Consider the following 17663-nt stretch of genomic DNA (forward strand, 5'->3'; position numbering starts at 1 on the left):
GGTGCTAGAGAACATAGATAGAGGGATGTAGTCTTGGCTAGACCGATAGTTTTAATTCCGCACTTATTTCGGTTAGCCAACGCGATTAATTTTAGAAAGTACTATTCACCCCCCTCTAGTCCGCCGTCTCGACCTTACAACAACCTACAGCCATGAAGCAAAATCTTTACAATTCCATTGGCAATAGTCACAATTTACATAGGTTACTAGCACTTGCAAATTTACATCACTCGGAACACAGTTTGCAACATTCCTGGGAACACAATTTATCCCCAATGTACTAACCACCAGGGTGCCTGGCCATGGAGTGGCGCTGCCTGCAGCCACGATGACGATTGACGCAGTGGCGGGGAGGAACTTCCGGCGTGGTGAGGACCATCGCCGATGCGACCGGCTACGGGACGGCGACGATGCTTGGTGGCGCGAAGGGGAGCGCGGTCGAGATGGAGAAGCAGCTGACGTACCATGCCATCAGATCGTGTAGGGAGTGGAGGGGAGCGCCGACAAGGTGGAGAACTCGGTGACGGACTGGTGAGGACAGGCGTGCCGATCCAGCGACCTGCAACAGCGGCGTAGGTGACGACCTCGCGTAGGGGAACGGGAGTCCGCAACCGTGGCGGAGGCGACGACCGTACGAGTCACGCAGGGGAACGGGAGGAGTCCGTGGCTGGGCTCAGATGGGCTGGCTGCAGGCCTGTTAAATTGGTTACGGGAGAGTCTCATAGTTGCATCTAAAATGGATGGCTACAATGATCGACTGCAGAGTACAGTTCATTCAGGAGGTCAAAGTTCGACGATCTGATTCCCCCCTTCGGGGAGCACCAAAAAAGCATGGGGAATTCTTTGTGTGCCATAAAAAAGATCGTAATGCCCTGTGTGTCTCTGGAAAAGTTCAGCGGTCTTCAGTGCCACTGCTCCAACTTTTTTGTGCCCTCCATGCCACTGCCGTCAGTTTGGGCTCTAACGCTGTTAAACTACAGGTGTGAAAATTCGAAAATACCCTTAAGTCTAAATATGTCATTAATTTTTTTGAGCATCTTAACGACTTCAAATGAAAAAACTCAAAACTAGAAAGTTGTAGATTTTGTCGAGATCTATAATTTTCATATAAAAATTATCTTAATTTAATTCCACAAAAAGATATGATTTTTCTAAAATATATTAATCATATCAAATCAATTTTTTAAATGTCGAAAAAGTTTAATGGCAACACTTCAGTTATCTGCGAGCTAAACATGATTAACTAATATGGGATCGTTTAACTTGTCTTTTGTACACAGGAGGTGGAAGTGGTCACGAACCAGCTCATGGTGGGTTTGTGGGTCAAGGAATGCTGACTGCTGCTGTTTCTGGAGATGTTTTCACTTCACCTGTTAACTCTATTTTGGCTGTATGCTCCTTCACAAAATACTTATGAAGAACTTATGTTGCATGGGTTTCAAAGCGTTCATGCTGTGTTCTACTGCTGCAGGCTATTCGAGCCGTAACAGGTCCTAAGGGTTGTCTTCTAGTAGTAATGGTACTTGCCTTTACAACCCTTTCAAGTTTTACAAATTTATGTTAAATGATGATGGGGGACTTTAGTAGGAACACCCACAGGACAATGTTCAGTTAAGACACCTGGGAATCTTTTGCTGGTGGAATGCTGCAGCTCTTACTTAGTGCATTAAAACTAAGCATGGAAACACCCTTCTTAAATACAGAATTACACAGGCGACCGGCTTAATTTTGGCCCAGCAGCTGAGGAAGCAAAATCTGAAGGCTACAAAGTGGAGGTTGCACATGTTCTATGCCTTGTAAATATTGATTTGTATAAAACTGGTTTTTAGATAAACCTGGTGAATGCATTTTCATATGTATCTCCAACAACATCAGATGGTTATCGTTGGAGATGATTGTGCTCTGTCACCAACTCGAGGCATAGCTGGCAGGAGAGGCCTTGCAGGGACAATTCTTGTGAATAAGGTAATTCATTAATTCACTTTCCTATTTTAGTTATATGGCATTTTCTCATTGCTGAACATTTAAATAGTGGGTCCATTATTTTCATTTCTTCTCTTCTTTGATTTCTATCTAGCCTTCTCTGATTTACCTGTAAATAATCGACATGAAGGTTGTCTCTGATGTGTGTGTGTTATACAAACATTCAAGTAGAGGCATTTGTTGTTGATGAGCGATTTGTCTATTAATTTTCTTAGTGCAGAATATAGTGGCACTCCCTGCTTACTTTTGCATGTAGATCATTGCATTGAGATAGCTATCTTGTCTGCTTGCTGCATATTCTGTCATTTGGATGCTTGGCCATCACTCATCAGTCATCACTTTGGTCTAGATCCAGTGAGCGACAAGTGCTCGTCGTTGTGGTTTGAAATATATCTTCTGCTACAGTGCACATCGTTGTGATTCTTGTGAACAACTCTTTTTTATGTTTTCGTTTGATCTTGTTCTGAAACCAAAGGCTTTGTCATTGTTGTTCTGCAACTATTTATTATTGAGATATTAACTATTGATTCCTCACAAGCATTTGGTCGTGGCTGTTTGTATTTTTCTTGTGGCATGTATGTAAGTATTTTTAGGTGTGGGTGTGTGAGTTGGGTGTATCGGAACAGGTCCTATGCCCTCTCCCTTGTTTTTTCTCGTCATTCGAGAGAGAAATTTCTCACAAGTTTTCCTGGATTCATTAAGGGTAATATTGGCCTATCTGGTTCACAGGTAGCTGGAGCTGCTGCTGATGCTGGTTTGCCCCTTGAAGAGGTAGCTGAACAAGCAAGGCATGCATCTATGTTGGTTGGTACAATGGGAGTTGCTCTGTCAGGGGACCTCAGATCGTTTAGGTCCACATCAAATGGAGCTTGGCCTTGAAATTGTAAGTTTACTTCAACGTATTTTTCTGTAAGGTCACAAATAAGTTGAAGGATTCCGGCTTTAGAGCTGTACTTAATTATTTATATACTTGGAGATTATGTACTGTCATAATATTTTCCATTTATTCAAATTTCTAAGTAAACAGAACTACAGAAGGCTTATTATTGTCCTACAGTCTAAAGCATTTGCATGTAAATTTGACTTTCTAATTCTATAGTACTTTTGTGTTTCTAGCATGGAGAGCCTGGTGCTGCTGTCATTGAACTTCAGCCTGTTGATGCAGTGGTGATTCGTGTTCTTAAGCAGATCTTGTCACCGGTATACTAGCTCTTTTGCCACTTGTCTTCCTGATTCTGCTAACCTTGCAGTTTCTTTCATCATGTAAATTTTGAAGAAACCATATATGGAACACCAGTTTTAGTTTAATATAATTAGTGCTTCAAATCAAGTGATTTGTATATGGTTCATTCATTGACTTACTGATGCATGTATATATCACAGACTGTATTCTTGATCGAAATGCGTTAAAAAAGTACTTCTATGGAATTGCACTGACAGTTGATAACTGCTCCAGTGAATTCCCGAGCCAGATCTTGAGAAGGAACTTGTCGTATTTTTGTGCTATTATCCATCTCATATTACGTTAGTGATTTAGTCAAGAAAAATTATTTCTCTTCCAGTCTAGTCCAGCCTTCTGCGATCATTCAATTCTTCGTGTCACCTAATCTGATTCGCTGCACCTAGTTACAGAGTACAGACATTGTTTTACTAGTCCTAGTTACAGGAATTTGACTTGCTGACCTAAACTGACGAGTGATGACTTCACACTTAAAAGGCAATGGTAGATATTTCATGTTATTAGTTAATTTATATTTTAAAATTTTAGTTCAACTGGCTGTTAGAACTACTTAATGCGTTGTTAAAATGTACTTCTGCCCACTCTGACAGGAAACTCAGTATGTTCCTATTACAAGAGGCGACAGGGTCATTCTCCTTACTAATGGGTATATCACTATTAAATGTTGTTTTGTTGCATCTCCTTAGTAAAATTGTCAACTTAGTATATAGGATTAGTAAATACTTTACTTTCTTCAGTCTGGAAGCAATAATTGTTGAGTACTATGCAAATCATAGAATATGATTAAATCATTCAGCTAAAACATTCTTCTGGAAGAACATCATGTTTGACTAGATCGACACTGTGTCTTGAGCAATAGGGCACAACTTGGTCTTTGGCCCATCTATTCTAGGGCTGGACCTTGATGCCCTTGACTTTCTTATAGTAGCAGTGGCATAAGATGTGACTACATCGACACTGTGTCTTGAGCAATAGGGCACAACTTGGTCTTTGGCCCATCTATTCTGGGGCTGGACCTTGATGCCCTTGACTTTCTTATATTAGCATTGGCATAAGATGTGCAGATAAAGATACACTTATGCTTCTTTAGCAAACTTTTTTTGGAGATGAAGATCGATAACCGGCTGTAGAAATGTCATGCAGAAAACATACTGTTCAAATAAAACATACTGTTTGGCTGGGGCTGAAACGATCGTATACGATCGTGGATTATTACTGCTGGCTGGTTTGGTGTGAGAGAAAAATATTGTTCTGGCTGGAAATTTACGATCGTTTACGACCAAGCGAACAGGCCGAAGATCTTCTACGAAAAGGACTTCAAATAAAATTTATGCTTTATGTCATCACAATTTATGCATCACTCTGGTCCACAATTTATGCATCACTCTGATCTTGAATTGGTGTGAGTTGTAATATGAAGTCTGGCAATGCTACCTACTCCCTCCATTCTGAATTGTTGGTCATTTTGGTTTTGTCCTTAGTCAAACTTCTCTAACTTGGTTCTTTGTTTTTCTTCTTGTTCTAGCCTTGCTAGGGCTTAGCTGAAGTGTTTTCCGTTTGTTTGGCTCAGTATTTGTTTTTGTGTTTTAATAAAATCTAACAGTGGGGGCTTCCCCTGCTGTTTTCCTGGTTCAAAAAAAAAAACTTCTCTAACTTCGATCAAATTTATAGGAAAATACAACAGCATCTACATCATCAAATTAGTTCCATAGATCCACTATGAAATATGTCTTTTTTTTTAACTTACCATGAAATATGTCTTGATAGTGCATTTATTTGGTATGGTATATGTTAATATATTTTTCTATAAACTTGTCAAAGTTAAATAAGTTTGACTTAGGGCAAAACAAAAATGACCTACAATTTGGAACAGAGCAAGCATTTGCTATTCTTTCTTCAAATGAGGATCTGAGTTTGATTGTTCCATATGCATCATACTGTATCAAGCGTTCCCTTGAGTTAATGGATTATGTAAATGAGTGCAACATGCATCTATGATTCCATTTAATTTGCAGATTAGGTGCTACTCCTATCATGGAGTTGATGATTGCCACTAGAAAGACTGTGCGCGAGTTGCAACTGGTATATGATATTGCTACTGACAGAGTGTACACTGGATCTTTTATGACTTCACTTGACATGCAAGGTAGCATATATGCTTTTTCAATATGTTTGAAGTATGAAAAAGAACAGCAGTCTGCTTGAGGATTAGGATAGCATGGAATGACTTTAACATCTTTTGGTAGGATTCTCAGTATACATCATTTTCTGTAGGGTTCTCAATATCCCTCATGAAGTCAGACACAACAATTTTGAAGTGTCTAGATGCGTCTACTAAAGCTCCTTGTTGGCCGGCTGGAACCGATGGTAATAAGTTTGCTTCTTAGATAGTGACTTTATTTAACATGATGACTTGGCCTCCTGTTTCCTGCGTGCTCGAGAAAAAAAACTTGGCCTCCTGTTTCAGCTTTCAGTGTTGATCATAATTTACAAACAGAAGTGTTGCTCTTAGTTATAGAAATTCATTTTCTTGATTTAACGTGTCTAGGATATAGGTCATTTGGATTGCTTGCGTTCTTCATGCCTCTTCTGGATGACCCGCGAAATAAGTATATTGTTTTGATATCTGTTACCATTATAACTTTTGCATGTTGAAAGTGTTGCAGCTATTAATATAAACAATACAAAAGATACACATGAAAGAAACGTAATATTTAAGCTTCTAATTTCTGCTACTTGACTTTAATTTGATAAATGGAAATCATTTTTTTTTTAAATTGCATCAAAATTATTTGGATTGTTTTGAAGCATAAATTGAAACAAAAGGAATTTACGATGTCCTTTGAAATGCATCTTTGAATGTCCAATGCATCTTTGAATGTCTATTAAGTCATATCTCTTTTTTTCTAAAAGGAAAAAAAAATCTTCTTCTCTAGTCCAGATTTTGAATTGGTGAATGGTTACACAGTTAGATCACTTCTCATGTTACATTAACGAAAGAAGCATTGTTCCAAGCCATGGGCGGACCCAGCCTGATTTTAGGTAGTCCGAGGACTACCCTAGCCAAAATTATTATTACTAGTCAGATTTAAAAAGTCCAAATTAGAAGTCTAATGTTCTTAAGATATTAGTCCCACGACTATATCTCCTCTTGACTGGTGCTCGATTGTGCTTGGTATCCGCTAAGTTTATATTATATCTTAGATTATATACTATATTGATTGTGAAATATTTTTGCTGGGCATACCCTTGTTTCAAATCTTGGGTCCGCCACTGAATCCAAGCTTCACATATATACATTTCTTTCCTATATGCATACTCAAGAAAGTATTGACCCTTAAAGATAAACGCCACTTAATCTTCAGGAGATTGGCAAAAACCTGCAAAAATTGCTGTTCCTGCACCACCATCATGTGCAATGAAGAGTGATAAGGTAGGATTTACATAGTGATCACACTGGCTTTGCTATTTTCTCTGAAAGGAAGTATATTTTTTCCTTTCCTCCATAGATTTGTATACTTCCTTACTACTATATTCACTATTGAAATACTGCCTCTGCTGAGCTTGCATGGATGATCTTTTCAAGAACATGATTTTATTGTCATCCTCAAGCAACCTGTAGGTTCCAATCTGCTATCATGTTCCTAGTTGCTTCTGTTTTTTGCTAGCGCTACCCACTTCTAAACCTATCAGTAACAAGACAACAAGAGAACATGCACAGCTAGTATGATGTATGGGATCACTGTAGCACACCTAATCTAATGCAAATAGGATAAGAGGGATATTATTTTGTGCTTAAATAACAACTCGATGATAACATTACCAATTTTTTCACCAGAATGAGGTACATCAAAACTGCAATGCAGATTTGCAACGAATAAAAGTGAATTTGTTGACAGAAAATTATAAAATACAGAACTTGTGCTTTAAGTTGATTTCATACTTATGCTCACATTCTGTTGCCTTACAGATGCTTCAACGAAGTCGAGAGCTGACGAAACAGGGCTGCATTTTAGAGGCTTCCATTGAAGCAGGTGCTAAAGAAATAATCAGGATAAAGGATAGCTTAAATGAATGGGACAGTAAAGTAGGTGATGGTGACTGTGGGACAACAATGAGTCAAAAAGCTAGGACTACTTTATGCTATTTCCTAGTTATAATCCCATAGCCTGTAAAATGTAGCCCTTTTTCTTATCTTTTCAGATGTATAGGGGGGCCATTGCTATACTTGAGGACATGAAAAAATGGTAATGGTTTGGAAAAAAAAACAGAAACCAGTTTTACATGCCAATCACTTTCTATGTTATACTGGTAAACCTTTACCATGGACTTACTTATGGCTTACACGCTGACTGGATAATTGCTTTGGACAATCGGTTACTTGATAGCAACAACCGTATTACATTTTGTGATTCATGTGTCAGTAATGTTTTCTGCAATGATTTAATTTTTTTATGATTCCATTTTGTTATGTGACCATGCATACATCTCTGGGTTTGTGTTTAGTCATAGTATCCCTCTTCTCAGCTACCCAATGAATGATGCGTCTGAAACAGTAAATGAGATTGGTGCCACAGTAAGACGAGTCATGGGAGGAACAACTATCCTTGTTTTATATAGGTACGACATACTCTGTAAGGCTGCCTACGCAAGTTTAAAGGGCACAAAAACAGTAGAAGCAAGGCACTGTAAGCAAGATCTCATATACTTGCTGATTCTCTTCCATATACCATATAAGTCGTACAAAGGGATGTTTTACTTCTAGGGGCTCATGCTTTACAATCATCTATCGGTGCCATTAGCAAATATGGTGGTGCTGTTGAAGGCTATCGAACCATGCTTGATGCTCTGATTCCTGCTTCAAAAATTCTGAGAGAGGTGGGCACTTACTGTCTAGCAATTTTATTTGTTGGCTAGTATCAGCACTGACCATGAAGCCTTTCTTATTGGGTAGAGGCTTGAAGCTGGGGATGATCCTCTTGATGCATTCATCGTATCATCTGAAGCTGCTTTGACTGGTGCTGAATCCACAAGACACATGCAGTCCCAGGTGAGATATTTTTCATGTTGAGAAATTTCTGTTAAAAAAACATAAATGTATTGTTATGCATTTTTCACCTTTAGAGGCCTCATTTCCTGAAAAATAAAATCAAGCATATTTACCAGATTTGCATTCATCTTTCACCATTCAGTTGTGATAAGATGATAAATATAGCTTGAACTTCTTCTGTTTATGTGCACTTAATACTCTCTCAACTTTGACAAATAATTTCTACAAAAAATATAATATTTCAAATAGAGATAATTATATATTATGAAAATACTTTTCATTGTCAATCTAGTATCAACCTTATGCTGTAAATCTTTTTAGATTTTTAGCTATTGGTGGTCAAAGCCTCAAAGGTAATGTTTGACTTACAACAAACCTAGAACAACCTACATTTGTTATCAGAAGTAGTAGTTTATACTTTATAGAGTTTTATTGTAGAAATATAGCATGCTAGATCATAGTGTCGTGGCAGTGAAAATCAAACCATCTACTGGATGATTAAATTGAACCTGTAATCTTTTTTCCATGACATGTGGTACAGACAGACTGACTGACAGAAGCACGCAATGGGCTTGTTGCACTGACGGCGTAAAATCATATTTCAGGCTGGTAGATCATCCTACATTGCTGCTGACAAGCTGGCATCGGCTCCTGATCCTGGGGCCATGGCTGCTGCTGCTTGGTACAGGGCTGCAGCCCTTTCATTGAAGAGCATGTCGTGCCATTCGGAACCATATCTCTGTTTCAGGTTTTCTGCTTCACTTGTCTTTGTCTACCAAAGTTTCGCACCTATACAGGCCAGTCCTTTCCTTTCCCTTGTGACTGCTGTCTACTGTTTCATTAGCCCCAGTTGTGTGGTGTTTACCTGTTTATATCCCCCCTGGCATTGGCATACAAACTTTCATGGTAATGTTGTACATGATAATGATGCTCCAATTACAAGACTTGTCAGACCCAATTTAGATGAATAAATATTTGAACGTAGAGAAGTACATTGTTAGTTTTGTTATTAAATAATGTTTGAAAAGGTACTGTAAAATTCCAATGTCTTCCTGCGTGTAAGGCTGTAAGCGGCTTCTTTTTCCACCTATTATTAATGAAATGATACACAATTCTTGTACCTGTTCGAGGGGAAAAAACTCTAGTGTCCTCTGGCAGCAAGATACACATCACACCTTGCTGCACACGTGCCCGTGAACGACTCTCATTGAATCTTGCTAGCTTATTGCCTAATTTATAGCACATTGCTTAACCACTAACTGTTCTTGACAGATGGGAACTGATTAGCTTATATAGTATGCTACCACATGAATATGATTGCATTAAAGTTTAACAAATGCTGCTTTGAACTACTTGGGTTTATCCCCTAAAACCTGAAGAAAGACATGCTGCTGTGTATGAATATAACTTTTGCAAGGATTGTAACTGTTCTTTGGGGTCCTTTCCTGAACGCATGTCTATCAGTAATTCTCAATGTGATTGGTTAGTTTCAATATCTGCAAAGCTGACTACAACCATGGTGCTACTGTACTCCATCTGGATATTAGTCAAATTCCAAGGGAATTATAAGGTACAAGATTATAAGTGCTTTTATTATTTATTATTTAGTTTGCTAGATGGTTGAAGTTGAACAAGATGGTGCGCCCATCCTGGGCTCCAAAGATTTTTGAATTAACAAACATATCGCTTGCTCCATTCGAAAACAAGACCAGAAATACTGTAGTTTTTTTTGGTCGAACCTGCCACAGTGTCCAATTCTGGTAGGATAATTTAGAATTGTTTCAATTCTCCACCTTATGTCATGTCAATTATTGGGTGCTCAGCAAAGCTGCAACGAACTAACCTTTATTAGGTCTAACTAAAGCCTGTATTTTTAGATAAAGCATACAATCATAGGATACAATGCAAACAAGGGATCAGAGGCTCAGAGCGCATTACGGTAATCCAGGGCTGCTCGTCCATTCTTTTTAGAATTAGGATCACTGTAAAGGGGATAACAGCCAAAGAAAAGTGTGACGCAGAAGAAAGAGAGGTTGGGAAGAAACATGGTTGGTGCCATGAATTATTGTTCTTGGCCGGGCCGGCCCAAAGTACAGGCAAGGCTGCTGCTGCCTGCTGGTTTGGCTTGTGCGCATCCAATTCCAATCTGGATAACGCCTGCATCTACCGTCTTGTTATTATTAGCGCGTCCATGATTGGCTAGGTTGGCCCCACTAGCTTCGCTGAAAAAATAAGTCAAAATACTGTTCCGGTTGATTTGTTGTGAGAGAAAAACACTGCTCCGGCTGAAAAAAAGCCGAAAAAGACGGATTATAAGAGAAACAAACAGGACCATTAGGCAAAATACACCTGACCTGACAGTAGGGCGTATGTAGGATATGGGAGGAAGACACAATCCCTTATATCTTGCCTACACCATATACTATATGTCGCCCATAATCCTCTACCAACTGCCTTATTGTGAGTGACTTCTATAATATATACATTTTACAACCGTTACAGGAAGGAAACCATATGAAATTCTCATTTTGCTAACAGCACGCAAGAACAGTTGGCACTTTCTTTTAAAACAATTGCAACGCAAAAATGCTTAGCTTGAGGGCGCGAGAGCAATGTCACAGTGGCAAATGGTTTTATCAGTTCCAACGTAACGAGAGATCTCGGAACAATTAATAGCAACTTGGTTGGAGTTGTTAACGCATTGGAGAGTTGGGGATCCGTCGCCCTTCCTGCCTTGTTGACTTGTTCGTTCTCCTCCACCGAGCCAAATGCATGGCATGGAGCTAAATCACGCATTCCGGTGTCCAAGTGTTCTGTGCAAGCCTCACGCACGCGTTGGCCTTCCTGCCTGCCTTGTTGGCGGCCGGCAAGCCGTTAACATTGTTGTCAATATTACGGTCCCTCCTCTGCTCTTTACGTCTTGGCGGCACATGTTCACTTGCTGTTCTGGCAGTTCGGCATGGCTGCGGCCTGCGTGCCTGCATCCAGAGTAGCAGATGATGCCGTCTTAAGAATCCACGTGCTCTGACGCGAGACGAACGTGAGTACACTTGCACACACGCGGATATTCTGGCACATGAAGTGAAGGGCCTCCTGGCTGAGGGAATCCGGCGCAATTTGTCAGTACATCCACTGGGAAGGAACTGCCTGACCATTCTGACATCATCTGTTGCCCACAAACACCCAAATCCAATTACGGTGGATCAAGGAAGCAGCAGTCTCCTGCTCTATACTATCAACATAGCCCGGTTGGCGTGTCCTTAAATCCGGCTTGATCCGTTTCTTTTTTTATTCGAAATAGTGTTTTCCTCTCACAAATTTCTCCAAATTCATCTAGATTTCTCCAGAATTTCTCCAAACGAACGGGGCCATAGTACACTATGCAGTATAACTTTTCACTGCAGAAACATCTATAGAAAAAACTAAATAAAATCTGGGTTCCTCTTCCTGTTCCTCCTGCCCACCGACTGTCAAGTTCCTGTTTCATGAACCTGTTAAGAGGTCGTTTTCTCGCCATGCCTTTACTTTTTTATATTTGATTGATGATGTGACCCGCTCACAGAACTCCCTAGTTGCTTGCTTATTTAAAGTGCTCCTCCAGCCCTCCTCGGTGTTCTATGATATGGACTGTTGGAATGTTTGCGTCATATGCAGAGCCCACACAGAACTCTATTGAACTGCTGGAGACAAATCAAATAAAGAAGATTAAGAAAAGAATATGTATGTAAATTTGGTGCTAGCAAGGATACATGAAGTTTGGCACTGGGCAAGACCAAATCATTCAAGTTGCGGGGCAGTAGTGCAATTGCAACCACTGGCAATGTTGTGGAACAAAAGCTTGGGAACACACGCTGCCCCAACTCCCAATCAGGGCATATGGTGTGTGGTCGATTTTTAGCAGTGGTTGACCCTCCCGAGATGCTCTGCTCGATTTGCTTGCTTAACCGAAAGCGCGCAGATTAAGACCAACAGCTCTTCGTGGAAATGAGAGGGCCGGCCGGGGCCTGGCCTTCCTAATCATCAATCAAACAATCAGAGATGCAAAGTAATACAAGCTATGTGTATAGGCGTGTCATAATAATCTAATTAAAAGCATATATAGGCATGTATGAATGCAATGCTCCGATGGCAACCTTTCTGGTATCTTTTTAGATAGCGTAGCTGAGTATTGGCAGCGTTTCCTCCATGCACGAAAAGTACGGCCCAACGTATTTCCGCTAGGCCGGACGTGTATATATAGAAAAGACGTCTCGTGACTCATGAGGACACAGATTTCAGTCAGCCTGTACATACATGTATACAGCATGTCAGCATGCTATACTACATGAAAGAAATGGATGAAACCAACGGAACCCAATGCATCATCTCTGTTTGTCTCTTTGTTTCGCGATGGCAATGCATGCTACGATTGACTCGGTCTGCAAAACTTTGCCCAAGCTTTTTGTCAGACGCGTGCTTTTCCGGCCGGCCCCAGCCACAGTAGGTGGTGTTTAAATCCAGAGAGGAAAGTTTAGTAATGTCACATCGAAGTATTACATGGGGTGAGTATTTAGATAGTAATAATAAAACAAATTATAGAAGTTCTCAGTAATCCGCGAGACGAATTTATTAAGTCTAATTAATCCGTCATTAGCATATGTTTACTATAGCACCATATTGTCAAATCATAGCCTAATTAGGCTTAAAAAATTCACCTCGCAAATTAATCGCAATCTGTTAAATTAGTTATTTTTTAGTCTATATTTAATACTCCATGCATGTATCAAACATCCGATAGGATAAGGAGCAAACTTTATAGGGGAGGAACTAAACAAGGACTAAATAACAATACTTCGGTCCGTGACTAACAATCCGAGCATGATAGTTCTGCGCTAACTGCAGGATTAGACATGCCAAACACACAGGAAACAGCAGGACGCGCATCCACCCGTGCACCAAAACCCTGGCTTTATTAGCGAGGCTTCCTTTCTTTTGCTCCCCTTTGCCTTTGGGCTTTGGCGCAGAACAGGGGCCTACACGGAATCAATGCAACCAGCCGGCGGCGTGGCTGGCCACACCACACGTCCACCCATCACCCGCACCGGTGCTATAGCTAGCTCACCGGCGCGGCCGACAGCGACGTCGGCGAGCTCGCGAGGGACCAACTAATAATGCAGGCAAGGCAACGACCCGCGGCCGGCTAGCTAGCTCGGTCGCTATATATGCCTTCGCTACCGGACTCCAACCAACCTGACACGACGTATACAGCGTCTCCCTCTCCGAGCTGCTCTGTCGTACCAGCAACAACCCCCGTCTTAAACCCCTCTCGTTCGCGCGAGGCTGCTCAGCCGCAGAACTGCTAGCTCTCGACAATATCCATGGGAGAGGCCGTCACCGCCGCGGAGCTGCTATACAGCATGCCGTTGATCCGGTCGGTGACGGGGGACGGCAGCGGCGGCGGCGGCGGCGGCGTCGAGACCGGCGGCTGCGGCGCGCTGCTCGTGGAGCTCAAGGTGAGAATTGTTAGTTTAGTGTTGCCGTGCTAGCTCTTTCAGCGTTCCATCCTTTTGTTGTTGCACGCTTGAGGCTTGAGCGCGTGGATGATGATGGTGTCGTCGGTTGTGGTGGCTGCGTTTGCGTGCGTGCAGCAACTGTGGGGGGAGATTGGGAAGAGCCGGGAGGAGCGGGAGCGGATGGTGCGGGAGCTGGAGGCCGAGTGCATGCGCGTGTACCGCCGCAAGGTCGACGAGGCCACCGGCGAGCGGGCCATGCTGCACCAGTCGCTCGCCGCGGGGGAGGCCGAGATCGCCGCGCTCACCGCCGCGCTGGGATCCGACAACAGCCCTCAGCTCAAGGTATAACTCCTTTCCATTTCCTTCTTCTTTCCCGACCCCACAGTAATTTGGATGCAAAATATACTACGTATATCACCAGCAAAATAGTTACATATTCTGAAAACCTTTTTGTTCGAATAATCTATTGCACACGTTGTAAGACAACACTGGATTTTAGCTAACGATTGGCTGGTACGCCGTCGTGATCTCCTTCAGGTAAACAAATGGACCATGTCGTTGACCAAGCGGGTGTCGTCAGCAACGAGCCTGCTGGAAGAACTGAGGGCGGTGAAAGCAGAGCGGAGCCGGCAGTTCGCTGACATCCGGTCAGAAATCGAAAAGATCACCGCTGAGATCGCCGGGAGGAGCTACGGCGGCTACGAGGGCTCCCCCAGGGCCAGCGAGGTGGTGGAAGAGCACGACCTGACGATCAGGAGGCTGAACGAGTACAAGGCGCGCCTCACGAGTCTCCAGAAAGAGAAGGTACGGTAACTGACGCATTCCCTGGTTCTGTTTCTGAAACTTCTGAACTCGTACAGGAATGAGAGAAACAACAAGGACAGTTTCAGAGACCAAAATCGAATTGACTTATTAACAGATTCATTCAGGGACTGCTTAACATAAATCACTGGTTAACAGAAACACTTAGCTCTGAGTGTCTGACCTTAGGTAGGTAAGGCAGGCCTGTCAACCAGTAGGAGGTCACAGGTCAGTCAGTTTTAGGTTGTACTCGTACTCTCTTTTGGTCATGACGTTCAATTGGTTCGTCAGTCAATTCGCAGACGCTTTCCTGGTAGCATCATACATTCATACTAGTGGTTTAAGAAGCATGTCAGTGCCTCACATCCCAGGAACTTGACTTAGCCATGTACTTACTCCAGTGATGTAGCACTAGTGGACCAGTAGCACGTAACTCTCTGCATGCGTCCTTCACCTGCAACGTAGACGTAGAAAGCAGATTTGGAACACGGCACTGACGATTCGAACTGATAACCACGCGTCAACTGTCGTGGAACTTGCAGTCCAACCGGCTGCACAGGGTCCTGGAGCACGTGACCGAGGTGCACTCGCTGTGCGACGTGCTGGGCGAGGACTTCATCGCGATCGTGAACGAGGTCCACCCGGGGCTGCACCTGCACGAGACGTCCGACCCCGGCAAACCCACCAGCATCAGCGACAGCACGCTCAGCAGCCTCGCCCAGGTCGTCGCGATGCTTGCCTCCGAGAAGGCCAAGCGAGCAGCCATGGTACGTACCGTACTGCCACCAGCAGTCCTGCCTGTTTCTTCCTATGAGCTGTAGCCTGTAGCTAATCGATCGACGTGTTCGTTCTGCTTTGCATTGCAGCTGCGAGAGGCCGTGGTGCCTCTGGTGGAGCTGTGGGAGCTGATGGACTCGTCGGAGGAGGAGCGGCGGGGTTTCAGGAAGGTCACGGCCGTTCTGAATCCCGGCAAAGTTGATGCTCTGACCTCCGGCGTCTTGTCAGTGGCGACCATAAAGAAGGTACAGAAGTGATCTCTCTTGTCATCAGACTCGATCGGTGCAGTTGCAGTTGCACAGTTAGTGTTTGATCTGTTGGTCGTTTCATCGGCGTGGCACAGACGGAGGAGGAGGTGGAGAGGCTGACGAGGCTCAAGGCCGGCCGGATGAAGGAGCTCGTGCTCAAGAGGCGGCTGGAGCTGGAGAACATCTGCCGCAGCATGCATGTGGAGCCTGATGCGAGCACCGTTCCGGAGAAATCCATTGCGCTGATCGACTCTGGTACGACGAGTTCAGAGTTCCTGTTTACTGTACTTATACTGAGATAAGGTTCAGATTATAGGTTGATATTTCTAACGCTGACAAAACTTTACCAGGCCTCGTGAATCCTTCTGAGCTCATGGCCAGCATCGACGAACAGATAGCGAAAGCTAGGGAAGAGCTCCAGTCCAGGAGAGAAATCATGGAGAAGATAAACAAGTGGCTGCTGGCGTGCGAGGAAGAGAAATGGCTAGAGGAGTACAATATGGTAGGTCCAAAATAATGTGCATTTTAATAGATTGAACACTGATTTCAAATGCGAAAGACAGATAAAGACAAGGGAAACTGCTGGTGTTTCAGGATGAGAACAGATTCAGTACCGGCAGAATTGCACGCCTCAACTTGAAACGCGCCGAGAAAGCAAGGCTCATCATCTCCAAGATTCCAGGTACATTTCGGACAAGATCAAATGCGATAAGGAAGGAGTACTACTTGGTTATTCCGATTGCATCTCTGAACGAAGTTCGCTTAAACCAATTCGTTGTTGGTAAATCTGCAGCCGTTGTTGACAACCTGATCAGTCGAACACTCGCATGGGAGAGCGAAAGAAAGAAGCCGTTCCTGTACGACGGGGTATGCTACTTTTCCACTTCCTGCTGTGCCGACATGATTCGGTGGTCGTGCTCGTAGCAACTGACGAATTTGATCTGTTTCTTGCCGTTTTCAAGGCTGGCTTGGTTGCCGTCTTGGAGGAGCACAAGCATGCCAGGATCAGGCAGGAAGAGGAGAGGAGGCGACTCAGGGTAAACAAACATTGCTGCAATTCTATCGTTTGACACCTGCGAGAAAATGCAAAAGAACAGCACTCACAAGAATTCTGAATAATTAACCTGAAAGTGGTGATTTGCACGGCGCAGGAGCAGAAGAAGCTGCGCACCCTGCTGAGCGAGAAGGAGGCGATGCCGCACCTGAAGCGGCCCGGCAGCAGCTTCGGCAGGGCGGCCGAGCCCTGCAACGTGAACCGGAAACGGGTCGACGCAGGCAGGTTCGCGTCCTCTGCGCCGTCCGTGCGCAGCGGCGCGTCCTCCAGTGGAACCACCAGCAGCAGCAGTGGTGCGAGTGCAACGGAGTTCATCAGGCCACGCTCGTCGGCGGCGGGCGCGGGACAGTGTGGCGAGTTCTTCAAGGGCGCGAGGCGGCTCTCGGCGCCGTCGTTTAACTACGTCGCCGTGTCCAAGGGCGGCAGCATGTCCTCGTCGCTGGCTCTATCCTAAACTCACAGGTCGAAACCGCACGAGTAGGCAAGTAGCAAAGGCGTGTATACAGAGTACCATTGTATTTTGTAGCGGTGCTACTTGTCTAATTGTCTTCCCACACAGAGATGTTTTGGAGTGTCATTCGTGTCAGAAAATTCGATTGTTATATATTTCAGAGATGGGGTACTAGTATTTGTGACCTATTCTATTGGATACACCTACTGCACAGTTTATATACTCTTATGATCGATGGTAATGCTCCGACGGTGTGGAGAGTGGGCCGCGACGCAGCCTAACAACTGGATTTTATCTATTCATTCACTCACTCCCAACCGTTCTTAAAAAGAAAAAAACTCACCTCATCGTAGCGCCGCAATAGCTTTCCGTGACCGCGCTCCGCTGCGCTGCCTCAACGACAGCTCTTTCCACCGCGCTTCCCTCTCCACCGCTGTTGACACAAAAATATAGCGATGTGATTAACACATAGCAAGCCGGAGAATCTGAGTGGAACGAGGCCAGAGATCTGCTTGCTTCAACACAGAACCAGCCGATTCTGAAAATCCAACGACGTGCCAATCAATT

General features: G+C 43.5%; 1 protein-coding gene and 1 pseudogene across 1 annotated transcript; both read left to right on the forward strand.

Moving 5' to 3' along the window:
* The first annotated feature begins 328 nt into the window (after positions 1 to 328).
* Positions 329 to 11301, forward strand: LOC136452636 (putative 3,4-dihydroxy-2-butanone kinase; annotated as a pseudogene).
* Positions 11302 to 13484: 2183 nt separating this feature from the next.
* Positions 13485 to 17306, forward strand: LOC136474387 (65-kDa microtubule-associated protein 6-like). Its single transcript, XM_066471977.1, has 11 exons — positions 13485 to 13765; positions 13901 to 14107; positions 14303 to 14569; positions 15109 to 15333; positions 15433 to 15588; positions 15687 to 15846; positions 15942 to 16093; positions 16186 to 16273; positions 16385 to 16458; positions 16554 to 16628; positions 16743 to 17306. Exons 1-11 carry the CDS (start codon positions 13631 to 13633, stop codon positions 17097 to 17099), a joined length of 1896 nt encoding a protein of 631 aa, XP_066328074.1. The 5' UTR covers positions 13485 to 13630; the 3' UTR covers positions 17100 to 17306.
* The last annotated feature ends 357 nt before the right edge of the window (positions 17307 to 17663 follow it).

Source organism: Miscanthus floridulus, chromosome 1, assembly GCF_019320115.1.
Source record: "Miscanthus floridulus cultivar M001 chromosome 1, ASM1932011v1, whole genome shotgun sequence".
In the NCBI taxonomy this organism is placed as follows: domain Eukaryota; kingdom Viridiplantae; phylum Streptophyta; class Magnoliopsida; order Poales; family Poaceae; genus Miscanthus; species Miscanthus floridulus.

Bases quoted from the DNA above. Each gene is read 5' to 3' on its own strand.
- LOC136474387 (XM_066471977.1), top strand. From the start codon at position 13,631: ATGGGAGAGGCCGTCACCGCCGCGGAGCTGCTATACAGCATGCCGTTG. The intron at 13,766-13,900 runs GTGAGAATTGTT...GCGTGCGTGCAG, and splicing joins CGCTGCTCGTGGAGCTCAAG to CAACTGTGGGGGGAGATTGG. The intron at 15,334-15,432 runs GTACGTACCGTA...TTTGCATTGCAG, and splicing joins AGGCCAAGCGAGCAGCCATG to CTGCGAGAGGCCGTGGTGCC.